We start from the raw sequence: 16685 nt of genomic DNA on the forward strand, positions 1-16685 counted from the left end.
GGACGATTGGTTGATTTGCACGCAGGGTCAAAAGCACACGCAGAGGCGCACACAAAACAGGTCATAGATTATGTGGCGAAGTTGAGCCTCTCAATATATCAACAGAAGAGCAACTTCGTACCATCTCAGTCCACAGTGTTCCTGGGGATCAAACTGAACTCTGTGAGCATGCTTGCCTCACTGTCGGAAGACAGGATTCGGTCATTGGAGACCACACTCTCCCTATTCAGAGAGGACGTTCTCCTACAGGTCAAACTATATCAAATGTTGTTGGGGCTGATGGCAGCCGCCTCAGGAATCCTTCCACTAAGGCTGCTGAGAATGCGCCCGCTTCAAGCCTGGGTGAATACGCTGAAGGTGCACCCGGTCCGAGATCGGTACCGGCTGGTGCGAGTGTCCAGACAATGCCGGAAGACAATGGAGTGGTGGCTCCGTCCCGGCAATCTGCGCCTCGGATCTCCCCTCAGATCACAGAAGGGAAGTGATCACTACAGACGCCTCCAGTCTGGGTTGGGGAGCGGTCTGGAACAGGAGAGGAATAAGAGATCAGTGGAAGGGACATTGGCAGCAAGTGCACATAAATGTGCAAGAGCTAGCAGTGAGCCTGGCGTTATGACATTTTCGCCAGCAATTAGCGCACAAACATGTGCTGGTCCGGACGGACAACACCACAGTGGTAGCCTACATAAATCACCAAGGTGGCCTGCGTTTACCGGGCCTTCACCACGCAGCGCACAGACTCCTGTCCTGGACGCACAGAAACTTGCGTTCCATCAGGGCAGTTCACCTCCCCGGTGTGGACAACAAGGCAGCAGACCTCCTGTCCAGAGGAGCTCCAGACAGCTCAGAGTGGAGGCTGCATCCTCAAGTGGTGAAGCAGATTTGGGAGAGGTTTCGACCTGCATGAGTCGAACTCTTTGCCACAGCCGAGTCCACTCATTGCCCCCTATGGTTCTCCATGGAGAGAGAGAGAGACGGGGATCCCCTGGGAGTAGATGCGCTAGCTCACCCCTGGCCACAGGAGCTCTTGTATGCATTCCCTCCACTACCATTAATACCCCTGACACTAGAGAGCATCAGGGTGTAGAGAGCACAGGTTCTGCTGGATGCACCCAGATGGCCGAGACACCCCTGGTTTGCTCTCCTGTCCGACATGTTGTTGGATCAGCCGTGGCAGCTCCCGCTGTGCAAGGACCTCCTGAGCCAAGCGGAGGGGCTATTATGGCACCCAAACCCAGCCCAGCTCCAACTCTGGGTCTGGCCATTGAACGGAGCTGTCTATTCAGACGAGGTTTGCCAGATGCAGTAGTAGAAACACTACAGTCTGCTAGGACGCCGAGCACTAGAGCCCAAAAGTTTTCCAAGACTGATGCCTTGCCGAAGGTCACGATCCGGTGACTTGCCCGATTGAGACGATATTAACCTTCTTACGACACCAGTTTAACGCAGGGAAATCAGCGTCCACTTTGAAGGTATACCTGGCATCAATATCACTGTGCCATGACAAAATTGACTCGGTGTCCCCGGGGGCACATTTCCTGCAGTGCAGTTTCTTAAAGGGGCTCGGAGGCTTCATCCTCCCATGAAAAGTATGGTCCCGAAGAGGGATCTAGAACTGGTACTTCAGGCCCTTATGGGTCCCCCATTTGAGCCCATGGCGTCAGCAGAACTGCGCCCTGTTTCATTGAAAGTGGCATTTTTAATAGCCGTTAAATCTGCCAGATGAGTAAGTGAGCTTCATGAGCTGTCCATCGATGACACATGTATGGCTTTCACTGGAAGTGACTCGTGGGTAATATAAAGAACAAAGCCATCCTTTTGGCCAAAGGTGGTATCCTCATTCCATATTAACCAATCAGTGGTTTTGGAAACTTTCAGACCTCCCCCGCACGAGTCAGAAGAGGACTGCAGACAACACACGCTATGCCCAGTTCAGGCTCTGCGCTGTTATTTGGATAGGACGGCATCCTGGAGACAGTCCAACCAGCTGTTTGTCTGCTACGGGTCCCACTCTAGAGGTCAGGCCTTGTCGAAGCAATGTCTAGCGCACCGGGTGACAGATGCAATACGCTTGGCGTATGAACAGACGGACTCCCCGTTACCAGGGGACATTACGGACCATTCTGCCAGGGGCCAGGCAACTTCATGGGCTTTCCTTCATGGCACCTCCTTAGATGAGTTATGCAATGCTGCTACATGGACAGGTAGTCAGACATTTGTGCGTTTTTACCTCCTTGATGTGACAAACCGAACAAGACACTCTCTGGGCTCTAGAGTTTTGCAGGCGGCATGCCCTTAGGCGTCATGTGGGCTCTGTTGCTATCGCCGTGGGGCTGTACTGTCGGTAATCTGGAGCCACGACAGCTTTGGTACAGCTTTCCCATTCGGTAATGGTTGTCATTCGAATTGAAACGGAACGTTAGGTTAGTACCACAACCATTACCCTTCGAGGTCTTGTCCCCAGTTGACCTCTGATTTCAAAAGAAAATGGCGATGTGCTACTGTGAGGACATCCCTCTTCTGCAGGAGGCGGGTGGGACTTCCCCCTCACAGCAGGGCCCTGATAGGGCAGTTTTTGTATATTTGCTCAGAGATTGACGGTCAGAGAGCTCTTCCCATTCGGTGATGGTTGTCATTCTCTTTCAGGGAACCAGAGTTATGGTAGTAACCTGATGTTTTGTTGTTTTGTTTTTAGTTTCCCGTACAAAAAAGAAAAAAAAAAATGTGCTTACTATCTATGAGAACATTTAGTTTTAGTTTCTCTTGCAGAGAAATTACAAATAAGCAAGTTACAGTGAGAAAAAAAAAATAAGAGTAGGATATATTGTAGTTTTTACAGAAGTCAAGCTGATATTCGGAGGTAATTTTCAGTGCAGAAAAACATTTATGTCACACTCTTGGACTTAACTGCCACACCAGCATTGTCCCGCCCCTTAACAACCAGTACTCCTGATTTGCTGGTACAGTACTCCCCTGAACTTCCAACTCCCACCTAATAGGTTCTCGGTAACTGTCACCGATAAATGTAATGTACTGTAGTCAATGTAGGTTAGTCACACACGCTGCTACATACAGGTAGGCTACCATATTACAGAAAATAAGCAACGGCGATACTTCTAAAATGTCATAAATCATGTAATGAAATATTGCAGCGTTTGAGAAGTATTATTAATCAAGGCCAGCTTTATATAATACAATGTGTGTGCGTATTTGTTCTTTGCAGGAGTGAAGCCCTTCAAGTGCTCGCTCTGCGATTATGCCACTCGCAGTAAGAGTAATCTCAAGGCCCACATGAACCGGCACAGCACTGAGAAACCACACCTGTGCGACATGTGTGGGAAGAAGTTCAAATCCAGGAGCTCCTTGAAGAGCCACAAACTGCAGCATGCAGCTGATGGTGAGTGAAGACAATGTAGAGGCTGGGAGCCTTCAGCTGTAGTCAAGGAGCGCAGCACTGCCCTGACAGCAACTACTGAAGAGAGCTCTGGAAGGAGCGTGGGTCTGTTCTTGCAAGGAAAAAAACTAAACAGAAACCAGTAGTAGAGGATTTCTTTGTAAAGACACAGAGGTGAAAGTGTGTCGGCTTCAGATACAGGTGTGGTCTTTTTTTATACGCTGTGTTACGAGGAGGTAGAGGCATTTCAAATCTGCAGATAACGGAATTCCTTGGAAATCACTGAATTTGCAGGCTCCCACGGGATTCCACAGATTCACTGTATTCTGCAGCTACGTTGTCATCGTAATTATCACAGACAGACTGCTAAAGTGACCTGAAATACAGAACTGAGTTGTTCGGTTCCAGTTTTGTTAATTAACAGATGTTTTGGCTCCTTCAAAAAGTAGAAGTTAGTTAAAGACGAATTAAGACTTTCAAAACGTGGACCAATAAAAAGTCTCATGTGATGTGATGTTTTTTTGGCAGTTTCTAAAGGTTTTACTGTCAAAAAATGCTTGCTTTTTATAGTCAGTTAAGTACTTAACCCATAAATTGTTTGATATGATTATGTTTACTTGATTTCCATTTTTATTGAGCCATTATTAATACAAATACTAAACTCATATGATGCTCCGCAGAACACTCTACAGATTTCTGCTTCCCACAGATTTGTACACCTCTAGTCATGAGATGTTATGATGTAGATTCTGCTTGCCAGTTCCGGTTTTTACAACAGCATTTAAACTGTGCTGCAATCCAGAGGTGGCTCATCTTTTTAGATAACTGCATGGTCTGGTATGTATAAGGGGAAAGTGTCCCTGTCCTAAACTCTACAGAAAACACAAACTAAAGATACTGCTTTTCTTCTTGTTTGCTAATGAGACGAGGGACTGGGAGGCACTGCTTCACACACTGTGGAATAATCTATCAGTGAGGTCCTAAAGGCCAAACCATTGCAATCATTCACAAGCAATTCCCTGCTGTCCTGGGGGAGATAGTGTACTGTAAAGGAACAGAACTGGAATCCATTACTGAAGGAGTATACTGGGTAGGCAGGCCACCTCTCCTGGGGGAGGTCAATTCTAAATGGTCACCACAGGGATTACGAGGTGCCTTCATGATTCCGTTAATCTTGCTGCTGAAGACAGACACGGCACTTGTTTTAAGTTATTGCGGAACGGTTGCTGTCTGTGCTGATGTTATTACTGTAGGCAGGGTGTCAGGGCATCTCCTGTGAACACTACATTACCCAAGAGGGCTGTTCTGTATCGGCATTTCAGATCAATAGAAACATTGCTGCATGTCCTCTCTGTCATTGAAAAACACCAACAGGGTTGTTTTTTTTTGTTTCAGATTGAGTTTGTCTACGGTGCAGATTTGATCAATAAATACAGCACTTGTTTTAGACTTTGGATACTATTATTTCTCTGTTCTATGGTGGGATTCGATCAATAGCAATAAGTAGATTTCTCCCCATTAACAGAAATCAATGTGACAATCCCTTCAATAGCAACAAGAGGACCCCCCATTGACAGAAATCAATGTGATAATCCCTTCAGTAACAACAAGAGGACCCCCCATTGACAGAAATCAAGTCTTGATAATCCCTTCAATAGCAACAAAGGGACCCCCCCCATTGACAGAAATCAATGTGATAATCCCTTCAATAGCAACAAGAGGACCCCCCCCCCCATTGACAGAAATCAATGTGATAATCCCTTCAGTAGCAACAAGAGGACCCCCCCACTGACAGAAATCAATTTGATAATCCCTTCAGTAGCAACAAGAGGACCCCCCATTGACAGAAATCAATGTGATAATCCATTCAGTACCAACAAGAGGACCCCCCATTGACTGAAATCAATTTGATAATCCCTTCAATAGCAACAAGAGGACCCTCCATTGACAGAAATCAAGTCTTGATAATCCCTTCAATAGCAACAAGAGGACCCCCCATTGACAGAAATCAATTTGATAATCCCTTCAATAGCAACAAGAGGACCCCCCATTGACAGAAATCAATTTGATAATCCCTTCAATAGCAACAAGAGGACCCCCCATTGACGGAAATCAACTTGATAATCCCTTAAATAGCAACAAGAGGACCCTCCATTGACGGAAATCAACTTGATAATCCCTTAAATAGCAACAAGAGGACCCCCCCCCATTGACAGAAATCAATGTGATAATCCCTTCAATAGCAACAAGAGGACCCCCCATTGACAGAAATCAACTTGATAATCCCTTCAATAGCAACAAGAGGACCCCCCCCCCCATTGACAGAAATCAACTTGATAATCCCTTCAATAGCAACAAGAGGACCCCCCCCATTGACAGAAATCAATGTGATAATCCCTTCAATAGCAACAAGAGGACCCCCCATTGACAGAAATCAAGTCTTGATAATCCCTTCAATAGCAACAAGAGGACCCCCCCCCCTAAGAGACCACCCCCCCCCCCCCCCCCCCCATTGACAGAAATCAACTTGATAATCCCTTCAATAGCAACAAGAGGACCCCCCATTGACAGAAATCAACTTGATAATCCCTTCAATAGCAACAAGAGGACCCCCCCCCCATTGACAGAAATCAACTTGATAATCCCTTCAATAGCAACAAGGGGACCCCCCCCCATTGACAGAAATCAATTTGATAATCCCTTCAGTAGCAACAAGAGGACCCCCCATTGACAGAAATCAATTTGATAATCCCTTCAGTAGCAACAAGAGGACCCCCCATTGACAGAAATCAATTTGATAATCCCTTCAATAGCAACAAGAGGACCCCCCATTGACAGAAATCAATTTGATAATCCCTTCAATAGCAACAAGAGGACCCCCCATTGACAGAAATCAATTTGATAATCCCTTCAATAGCAACAAGAGGACCCCCCATTGACAGAAATCAAGTATTGATAATCCCTTCAATAGCAACAAGAGGACCCCCCATTGACAGAAATCAAGTATTGATAATCCCTTCAATAGCAACAAGAGGACCCCCCATTGACAGAAATCAATTTGATAATCCCTTCAATAGCAACAAGAGGACCCCCCATTGACGGAAATCAATTTGATAATCCCTTCAATAGCAACAAGAGGACCCCCCATTGACAGAAATCAATTTGATAATCCCTTCAATAGCAACAAGAGGACCCCCCCCCATTGACAGAAATCAACTTGATAATCCCTTCAATAGCAACAAGAGGACCCCCCATTGACAGAAATCAAGTCTTGATAATCCCTTCAATAGCAACAAGAGGACCCCCCATTGACAGAAATCAACTTGATAATCCCTTAAATAGCAACAAGAGGACCCTCCATTGACGGAAATCAACTTGATAATCCCTTAAATAGCAACAAGAGGACCCCCCCCCCCATTGACAGAAATCAACTTGATAATCCCTTCAATAGCAACAAGAGGACCCCCCCCCCCATTGACAGAAATCAACTTGATAATCCCTTCAATAGCAACAAGAGGACCCCCCCCCCATTGACAGAAATCAACTTGATAATCCCTTCAATAGCAACAAGAGGACCCCCCCCCCATTGACAGAAATCAACTTGATAATCCCTTCAATATCAACAAGAGGACCCCCCCCCCCATTGACAGAAATCAATGTGATAATCCCTTCAATAGCAACAAGAGGACCCCCCCCATTGACAGAAATCAACTTGATAATCCCTTCAATAGCAACAAGAGGACCCCCCATTGACAGAAATCAAGTCTTGATAATCCCTTCAATAGCAACAAGAGGACCCCCCATTGACAGAAATCAATTTGATAATCCCTTCAATAGCAACAAGAGGACCCCCCCCCCCCCCCCCCCATTGACAGAAATCAACTTGATAATCCCTTCAATATCAACAAGAGGACCCCCCATTGACAGAAATCAATTTGATAATCCCTTCAATAGCAACAAGAGGACCCCCCATTGACAGAAATCAACTTGATAATCCCTTCAATAGCAACAAGAGGACCCCCCCCCCACCCCCCCATTGACAGAAATCAATGTGATAATCCCTTCAATAGCAACAAGTGGACAACCTCACAGATTTTGTGACCACATGCAATCTTTTTTGTTAAAAAAAAAAAAAAATATATATATATATATATATATAGATATATATATATATATATATATATATATATATATTTTTTGAGATTAAGGTTTAGAAACATGAGAAAATAACTTTCCCCCAGTCTTTTTCTTAAATAGTCTTGATTCATTGTGTGCAGCCTTAAACCATACCAGGGGCAACAGATTATTCTAGTTTTATAAAATAATAATGCACTTACCGTTCAACGTACTGGGACACAGAGATATAACCAGAAATTCCTTGTGCACATGTTCAAACTCTTTCAACAGCATGGACTCAAACCAAGCCTCCAAACTGGACAGTGCAGGAAGGAAATAAAAATCATGTGTCATGACATGCGAGTGTGGTCAATACCCTCTGAGATGCACTGTAAAGGTAGTCTGGCTATTCTAGGGAAGTTCTGAACTCCCAAGTACTGTGATAAAGACCAGGGTAGAATGTGTAGAGTTCCTATTCTGATAGCACCGTGTAACTATTTTTTTTTTTTTTTTTTTTGTTCCTGGGTAGTAAGTGTTATTTTCTAATTGCTTATGCCTCAAAAGTATAGAAAATGGCTATTATTCCCCACAAACTTTGCTTTTGTGACCAGGACAGTGATATTTCAAAATATCACTATTTCCAATGAGAAAACGGGCACTTTTGTGTCTTTTCGTTCACATAAAGTCAGAAAAAAACAACATGAATCCAAATATTGGATGAATCCTAAATCTTTTGTAGTCATTTTTGTATTACTTTAGTATAAATACATGTTAATTTGGATTCATATGTTGTTTTTTTCTGACTTTATGTGAACGATAAGACACACATTTGCCCGTTTTCCCATTGGAAATAGTGATATTTTGAAATATCACTGTCCTGGTCTTTTATACTATACTTTTGAGGCATAAGCAAGAGTTCCTATTCTGAGACAGTCAGTCTGAGACAGTATTACACTTAAACCGGCTATAATGAATGATGCAGTATTGGTAATGGTTTTTGGATTTTGGAATGTAATACACTTAGGCAGGATATACACTGAAAAGATATTCCCCTAAATGGGGTAGGCTGTTTGTCATTAGTCACTTACTCCCAGTTCTCTCTCTCTCTCTCTCTCTCTCTCTCTCTCTCTCTCTCTCTCTCTCTCTCTCTCTCTCGTGTTCACCTACCACATTTTCTCTGTCCTTTAAATGTGATTTTTAGACTGTAATGTTAACAGTTACCAGCTTTGTCTCTTGAAAATAGCACTGGGAAGATAATAACAGAGGACAGGCCACCACTGCCTCCTAATCCCTGTAGTCAGTTGTGATCAACATTGCATGGGTAAATTCAAGTTCAAGTGCGGGGGAATCAAGCAGGAGCATGGAAGATGAGCTGATGAGGCTCACTGATGAGCCCAATTTGAAAGAATATGAGTTGGATCAAGACCAGCACAATTATGTTATGTGAGGTTTAGCACATGGGAGTATTAGCAGCACTTCTAGAAGCTGCAGGTGTGTGACCTGCAGTTTACAGCGCAATGAAGTAAATTAGTGCAATCATCACTCCACATCTATTCAATTTTAAATGCATTTTGCAGTTTGTTGCTGTACCGTGTGTTTAGCTGGGGTTTTAAGTCAATTTTAAATGAATTTTGCAGTTTGTTGATGTTCAGCTGGGATGTTCAATTTAAATTAATTTTGCAGTTTATTGATGTACAGTGTGCTGTTCAGCTGGGATTTAAAACAAAAAATACACTTTCTGACTACAATGTCTGTAGCCTTTATTATGATTTTTTGTGATTTTATATTGGTTTTTACCTTTTTTATTTCATTTAAAAACTGAAAAAGGGAGTACATATGACATTAATAAAATCAAAGTAAAGCTTGAATTAGAAGTATTATATGCTCTTTAGAATAATCTGTGAGGTATATTGTGGAGATCTACGCATGCATTCATATACAGGCACCTCCAAAATTATTGGCACCCTTGATAAAGATGAGCAAAAAAGGCTGTGTAAAATAAACAACACAGGTAATGAGCTACATTGTAATTTTCCAATATGTGGAATATGTTGTACTTTATCTTTATTAATGATTGAAGGGAATCAACCAAAATTACACATTTCTCAAACTAAATTTATTTCCAAAAAAATTAAGTGTCACAATTATTGGCACCCTTGTTTTCAGTACTTTGTGCACCCTCCCCTTGTAGAGATAACGGCACTGAACCTTTTTCTATCATTTTTTTATGAGATTGGAGAACACATTGGAAGGGTCTTGGACCATTCCTTCATACAGAGTCTTTCCAGATCCTTGATATCCTTCGGTCTAAGCTTATGGACTGCCCTCTTCAATTCAAACAACAGGTTTTCAATCGGATTCAAGTCTGGATTAATGCAGATTAAATTTTGTTTGATTTTATTTATAAGCATCTTTAGGGGTGCCAATAATTTTGACACCTATCTTTTTGAGAAAAAAAAAAAAAAAGATTACTAGTTAAAAATAAATGTTTTCTCTGAGCAGTTGTATTTGTATAAAAGAACATAGTTTTCCCATATTTTTGAGGATAAAATATAGATCATTACCTGTGTTGTTTATTTTATACAGCCTTTTTTGCTCATCTTTATCAAGGGTGCCAATTATTTTGGAGGTGCCTGTGTGTATGTACTTTGCATATGTCTAGGGAACCACATGTCACAAAAGTCTGGATCTTGTATCACTGTATGTACGTACCATAATCCTGCCATGTATGGAGGAGGGCTCACTGTTTGCCTGTCAGTATTTTATACTTGCATTGTATAACTTACCTGGAGAAATCCTTGTCCATTAAGCATGCTAAGGACCATATTTAACTTAAGCTATTGAGACAATTAGAATGTAGGAATACATGTAGGCAGCTGGCTGTCTGTCTGTCTTGATGTCATTTTTATATATTTACATACAGTAGATATAGGTCATGGTGATTATCATGTTCATGTTAATGGTTTTATTTTTCAGTTTTCACCCATACTGAATTGAATATGGCAGCTGGCAGTGTTTTTAACATATACTGTTTGCCTTGTGTTATTCTGTTCCCTTCTTTCTTTAGGCAGGCAGTTTAAATGCACTGTATGTGACTTCACTGCCGTACAGAAGCCACAGCTTCTCCGCCACATGGAGCAGCATGCCTCATTTAAGGTAATCCACATTAAATCATTTTGGTAGCATGCTGTAAAAGTGTAACTATTGTATCCAGACTGAAAGCAATTCAAATGAGAACATCATTATAGTAGATACTGTCACTAGGGTGTAGGAGCAGCAGGAGCTAACTAGACATCACTCATTGTATTTGACCATTTGCTTTTAAATTGTTGTGTAAGGATATGTGACCAAAGCCCAGTGATTACTTCCTTCGTGAAAGCTGGAGGTGGAAATCTGCTGCAATGTGTGTTCACCAGATCACTGAGAGTGTTGCTCATGAAACTTCAGTGTCTTGTTCAGCACATGGAAGCACCTGCCTACCAAGTGCATGTTACCAGCCCACCGAGAGATTCATCTACTTGGCTTTGTTCCTTCCACGCTTTACCTAAATTACAAAGCACAGTAACTAGACCGGTGAAGGGTAACTCGTTGAGAAAAAAGCATGTTCTGCATCTTGCATTCCATGCAAAACCTTTCCCTACTGCAGATGTCTTCTTTGTTTACAGTGGTCCCTGCTCCAGCCCTAGTGTTATATTGTAGTACTCCACTCTCACGGCATGAGACCTTTACCAAAAAGGGATGACATTCCACTTATGTGGTCATAAGAATAATATAAGAATATCACATAATTGATACACGTATTATGCCAGGGCTGTCTTAGTGAGTATGCTCCAGCACTCAATACTATATCTGAACTGCCACCTTTTTTTCCTGGCAGCCTTTCCGTTGTGCACACTGCCACTACTCTTGCAACATGTCAGGATCACTGAAGCGCCATTACAACAAGAAGCACCCAAGCAAGGAATATGTGAATGCAGGGGTGGGGCCTCCTGCTGCAGACATGCTAATCCAGCAAGGTATGACTGCCCTCTCCATGTTCTTTTTTAAAATACTGTAACATTTGTGAATATATAAAAATACTATGCTTAAGAAGTCTATAAGAATCATATATCATATATATATATATATATATATATAGATATATATATTATATATATATATATATATATTAACATTAGATAGAATTGTATGCAAAAGTTTAGGCACCCCTGGAAAAAATGTATGTTGTAGTGAATCTTTCAGTGAACAGAAGTTGACCTGTCCTCTACTTGGTACAAAGTTAAACATGACGCCTTTCTGCAGATTTTAATACAGGATTATTATTTATTTGCATTTATTACAGATTCAAAATAATAAACAAAAGTGAACATGGCGTGTGCAAAAGCTTGGGCACCCTAATTCTTAATTACTCCTTAGAAAGATGATAACTAAGGCCCAGAAAGGTTGATTTCACTCTTTAGGGCTTCAGTTAGTCAGGTGAAGTCAATTCCAGTGTTGAACTATTACTCTGAAGTAACTTCATACCTTCTGATCTGTCAGACTGTGATGTTCGTTCTGCCTGGTTTCAACAACCATGGGCTCCTCTAAGCAGATGTCTGAGGATGAAGATAATTGACTTTCACAAAACAGGAGAAGGATATAAAAAAAAACTCTCTCAATGCTTCCAGTTAGCAATTTCAACTGTCAGAAACATTGACAGGAAATTGAAGTTAAATGGAATGAACATAAGAACATAAGAAAGTTTACAAACGAGAGAAGGCTATTCGGCCCATCTTGCTCGTTTGGTTGTTAGTAGCTTATTGATCCCAAAATCTCATCAAGCAGCTTCTTCAAGGATCCCAGGGTGTCAGCTTCAACAACATTACTGGGGAGTTGATTCCAGACCCTCACAATTCTCTGTGTAAAAAAAGTGCCTCCTATTTTCTGTTCTGAATGCCCCTTTGTCTAATCTCCATTTGTGACCCCTGGTCCTTGTTTCTTTTTTCAGGCTGAAAAAGTCCCTTGGGTCAACACTGTCAATACCTTTTAGAATTTTGAATGCTTGAATTAGGTCGCCACGTAGTCTTCTTTGTTCAAGACTGAACAGATTCAATTCTTTTAGCCTGTCTGCATATGACATGCCTTTTAAGCCCGGAATAATTCTGGTCGCTCTTCTTTGCACCCTTTCTAGAGCAGCAATATCTTTTTTATAGCGAGGTGACCAGAACTGCACACAATATTCAAGGTGAGGTCTTACTAGCGCATTGTACAGTTTTAACATTACTTCCCTTGATTTAAATTCAACACTTTTCACAATGTATCCGAACATCTTGTTGGCCTTTTTTATAGCTTCCCCACATTGTCTAGATGAAGACATTTCTGAGTCAACAAAAACTCCTAGGTCTTTTTCATAGATTCCTTCTCCAATTGCAGTATCTCCCATATGATATTTATAATGCACATTTTTATTTCCTGCGTGCAGTACCTTACACTTTTCTCTGTTAAATGTCATTTGCCATGTGTCTGCCCAGTTCTGAATCTTGTCTAGATCATTTTGAATGACCTTTGCTGCTGCAACATTGTTTGCCACTCCTTCTATTTTTGTGTCGTCTGCAAATTTAACAAGTCTGCTTACTATACCAGAATCTAAATCATTAATGTAGATTAAGAATAGCAGAGGACCTAATACTGATCCCTGTGGTACTCCACTGGTTACCACACTCCATTCTGAGGTTTTTCCTCTAATCAGTACTTTCTGTTTTCTACATGTTAACCACTCCCTAATCCATGTACATGTGTTTCCTTGAATCCCAACTGTGTTCAGTTTGAGAATTAATCTTTTGTGCGGGACTTTGTCAAAAGCTTTCTGGAAATCTAAATAAACCATGTCATATGCTTTGCAATTATCCATTATCGATGTTGCATCCTCAAAAAAATCAAGTAAGTTAGTTAGACACGATCTCCCTTTTCCTAAAACCATGTTGACTGTCTCCCAGGACCCTGTTACCATATAGGTAATTTTACATTTTGGATCTTATTATAGTTTCCATAAGTTTGCATATAATAGAAGTCAAGCTTACTGGTCTGTAGTTACCTGTTTCAGTTTTGTTTCCCTTTTTGTGGATCGGTATTACGTTTGCAATTTTCCAGTCTGTCGCTACCACCCCTGTGTCAAGAGACTGCTGCATGATCTTGGTTAGCGGTTTGTAAATTACTTCTTTCATTTCTTTGAGTACTACTGGGAGGATCTCATCCGGCCCAGGGGATTTGTTTATTTTAAGAGCTCCTAGTCCCTTTAACACTTCTGCCTCAGTTATGCTAAAGTTATTTAAAGCTGGATAGGAACTGGATGACATGTGGGGCATGTTGTCAGTATCTTCCTTTGTAAAAACTTGTGAAAAGTAATCATTTAATATATTTGCTATTTTTTTTTCTTCATCTACAATTTTGCCATTTGTATCTCTTAAACATTTAATCTCCTCTTTGAATGTTCGCTTGCTGTTGTAATATTGGAAAAACATTTTGGAATTGGTTTTTGCTCCCTTAGCAATGTTCATTTCTATTTCTCTTGGCCTTTCTAACTTCCGTTTTGACTTGCGTTTGCAGTTCCGTGTACTCTTTCTGCGTACTTTCTTTTTGGTCCTTTTTTGATGCTCTGTAAAGTGCCTTTTTTCGCTGAATATTTAAATCTATTAAACCATTTTGGCAATTTAGTTTTACATTTAGATTTGTGTACTTTAGGGATGTAATTGTTTTGCGCCTCTAATACTACATTTTTGAAGAACAACCATCCTTCTTCTGTGGGTGTTTTCTCTATTTTACTCTGTTAGTCTCTGTTTCATACCTTCATAGTTTGCTTTTCTAAAATTGTAAACCTTATCTTTAGTCATTACTTTTTGGGTTTTAAAAAACACTTCAAATGAGACCATGTTGTGGTCTGAGTTTGCCAGTGGTTCTCTGACCTCTGTTTTAGTTATTCTATCTTCTATGGTTAAAGTCAAGGGAAGATCTGGAAGACCAAGAAAAGTATCACATAGACTTGCCCAAAAACTGGTCAGATCTGCACAACAGAACCCACAGGTCACTGCAAAGGACCTTCAGAACAGTTTAGCTGACACTGGAGTAGTTGTTCACAAGGTCTACAGTACAGCGTACCTTACACAACAAGGATCTGCATGGGAGAGTTCTCAGAAGGAAGCCTTTTCTACGACCTCATCAGAAAAGTCAGTGTAAAGTATGCAAAAGAAAACCTTGACAAGCCTGAAGCTTTTTGGAACAATGTGCTTTGGACTGATGAAACGAAAACTGAACTGTCTGGCCACAACCAAAGAAAGTACATTTGGAGAAAAAAGGGTGAAGCATTTCAAGAAAAGAACACCTTGCCAACTGTTAAGCACGGTGGTGGCTCTATTATGCTTTGGGGTTGTGTGGCAGCCAGTGGAACTGGAAATGTTGTGCGGGTGGAAGGAAGAATGGATTCAACTAATTATCAACAAATCCTAGAAGCTAATGTCCTAAAGTCAGTCAGGACACTGAAGCTGAAAAGAGGTTTAATGTTTCAGCAAGACAATGATCCAAAACATACCTCACAATCAACCATGAAATATTTACAAGAAAGAAGGAGAAAGGTTTTGGAATGGCCATCACAGTCCCCAGACTTGAATATTATTGAAAATCTGTGGGGAGATCTCAAACATGCAGTGCATGCAAGGAGACCTAAGAATCTTTCTGAGCTGGAAGAGTTCTGCAAGGAAGAGTGGGAAAAAATTCCAAAGGCAAGAATAGAAAGACTTAGCTAGCTACAGGAAACGTTTGTAAGCAGTTATATGTGCCAACGGAGGTGTTACCAAGTACTAAGTGACAGGGTGTCCAAACTTTTGCACGTGCCATGTTCACTTTGTTTATTATTTTGAATCTGTAATAAATGCAAATACATAGTAATCCTGTATTAAAATTTGCAGAAAGGTGTCATGTTTAACTTTGTACCATGTAGAGGTCAGGTCAACTTCTGTTCACTGAAAGATGCATTGTAACATATTTTTTCCAGGGGTGCCCAAACTTTTGCATACCACTGCATGCATATATATATATATATATATATATATATATATATATATATATATATATATATATATATATATATATATATATATATATATATATATATATATGTCATCATCTTCAGCCTTTTCCAATCCACTGTTGAATGAAGGCCCCCAAGATTCTTCCACAAAAGCCTGTCTGCTGCGTCCCTCATCCACATTGCTCTGGCATGTTTCCTAATTTCATCTTGCCATCTTCCTGGAGGTCTTCTTGATCGCTTTATATCTCTTGGTATCCAGTCTAGTACCTTCTTGGTCCAGCGATGGTCTGTTCTTCTTACTACATGTCTGGCCCACTCCCATTTGAGTTTTCTCCCTTTTATAATAACATTGATACCTTTGTTGGCACTCTTATCCATTTCTTCCTTTTCCTGTCTCTTCCTGTCATTCCCAGCATGTATCTTTCCATACTTCGTTGAGTCGTCTGTAATTTTTGAGGTATTTTTGCATTGAGGGTCCAGGTCTCGCACCCGTAAGCACTGGCAGCACGCATTGGTCGCAGACTTTCCTCTTGAGGCATAAGTTCCCTTTCAAAACCATGCTTAATCTTCCAAAGACACTCCAGCTTATTTTTGCTCTTCTGTTGATTTCACACATTTCTTTCTCCATTGCTGAAACTAACTGTCCTAAGTACATATAGTTATTGACTTCTTCAAGCCTGATCCCATTGACTTCAACTGCCTGTGGAATGGTATATTTATTGACCATGACTTGAGTCTTCTTCAGGTTCATTGTTAAACCTGCTTTGATGCTAGCCTCGTGTAGTTCTTGTATTCTTGTTTGTAGTTCTTCTTGGCACGTTGCAAATATGAGGATTTCTTCAGCAAATCGTAGGTGATTCAAGTAGGCTCCAGTGATTTTCAGCCCCTTATTTTCCCAATCCAGTTTTTTGAAAATTTCTTCTAGGGTGGCCATGACAAACTCCTTTTTTAATCTTGATTTTGTTGCTGTTTTTATGGAGTCTTACTATGGATGTTGCATTCTTGTATATGGTGCTGATCAAGTCTCTGTATGTTTTCTCAATTCCTTGTTTTTTCAGAGAGCTTAATGCAGATCTTGTGTAAACAGAGTCAAAGGCTTTTTCATTGAATTTC

At 41.1% G+C, this 16685-nt stretch overlaps 1 protein-coding gene across 1 annotated transcript in view; it reads left to right on the top strand.

Annotated features, from left to right (window-relative positions):
- Positions 1 to 16685, top strand: part of LOC121315188 (zinc finger protein ZFAT-like) — a 59670-nt gene that overhangs the window by 33463 nt on the left and 9522 nt on the right. The window contains exons 10-12 of the mRNA XM_041249238.1: positions 3224 to 3397; positions 10578 to 10666; positions 11388 to 11526. Of these exons, the coding sequence (XP_041105172.1) occupies positions 3224 to 3397; positions 10578 to 10666; positions 11388 to 11526 (402 nt within the window). The remainder of the gene's footprint in view (positions 1 to 3223; positions 3398 to 10577; positions 10667 to 11387; positions 11527 to 16685) is intronic.

Source organism: Polyodon spathula, chromosome 4 (genome assembly GCF_017654505.1).
Source record: "Polyodon spathula isolate WHYD16114869_AA chromosome 4, ASM1765450v1, whole genome shotgun sequence".
In the NCBI taxonomy this organism is placed as follows: Eukaryota; Metazoa; Chordata; class Actinopteri; order Acipenseriformes; family Polyodontidae; genus Polyodon; species Polyodon spathula.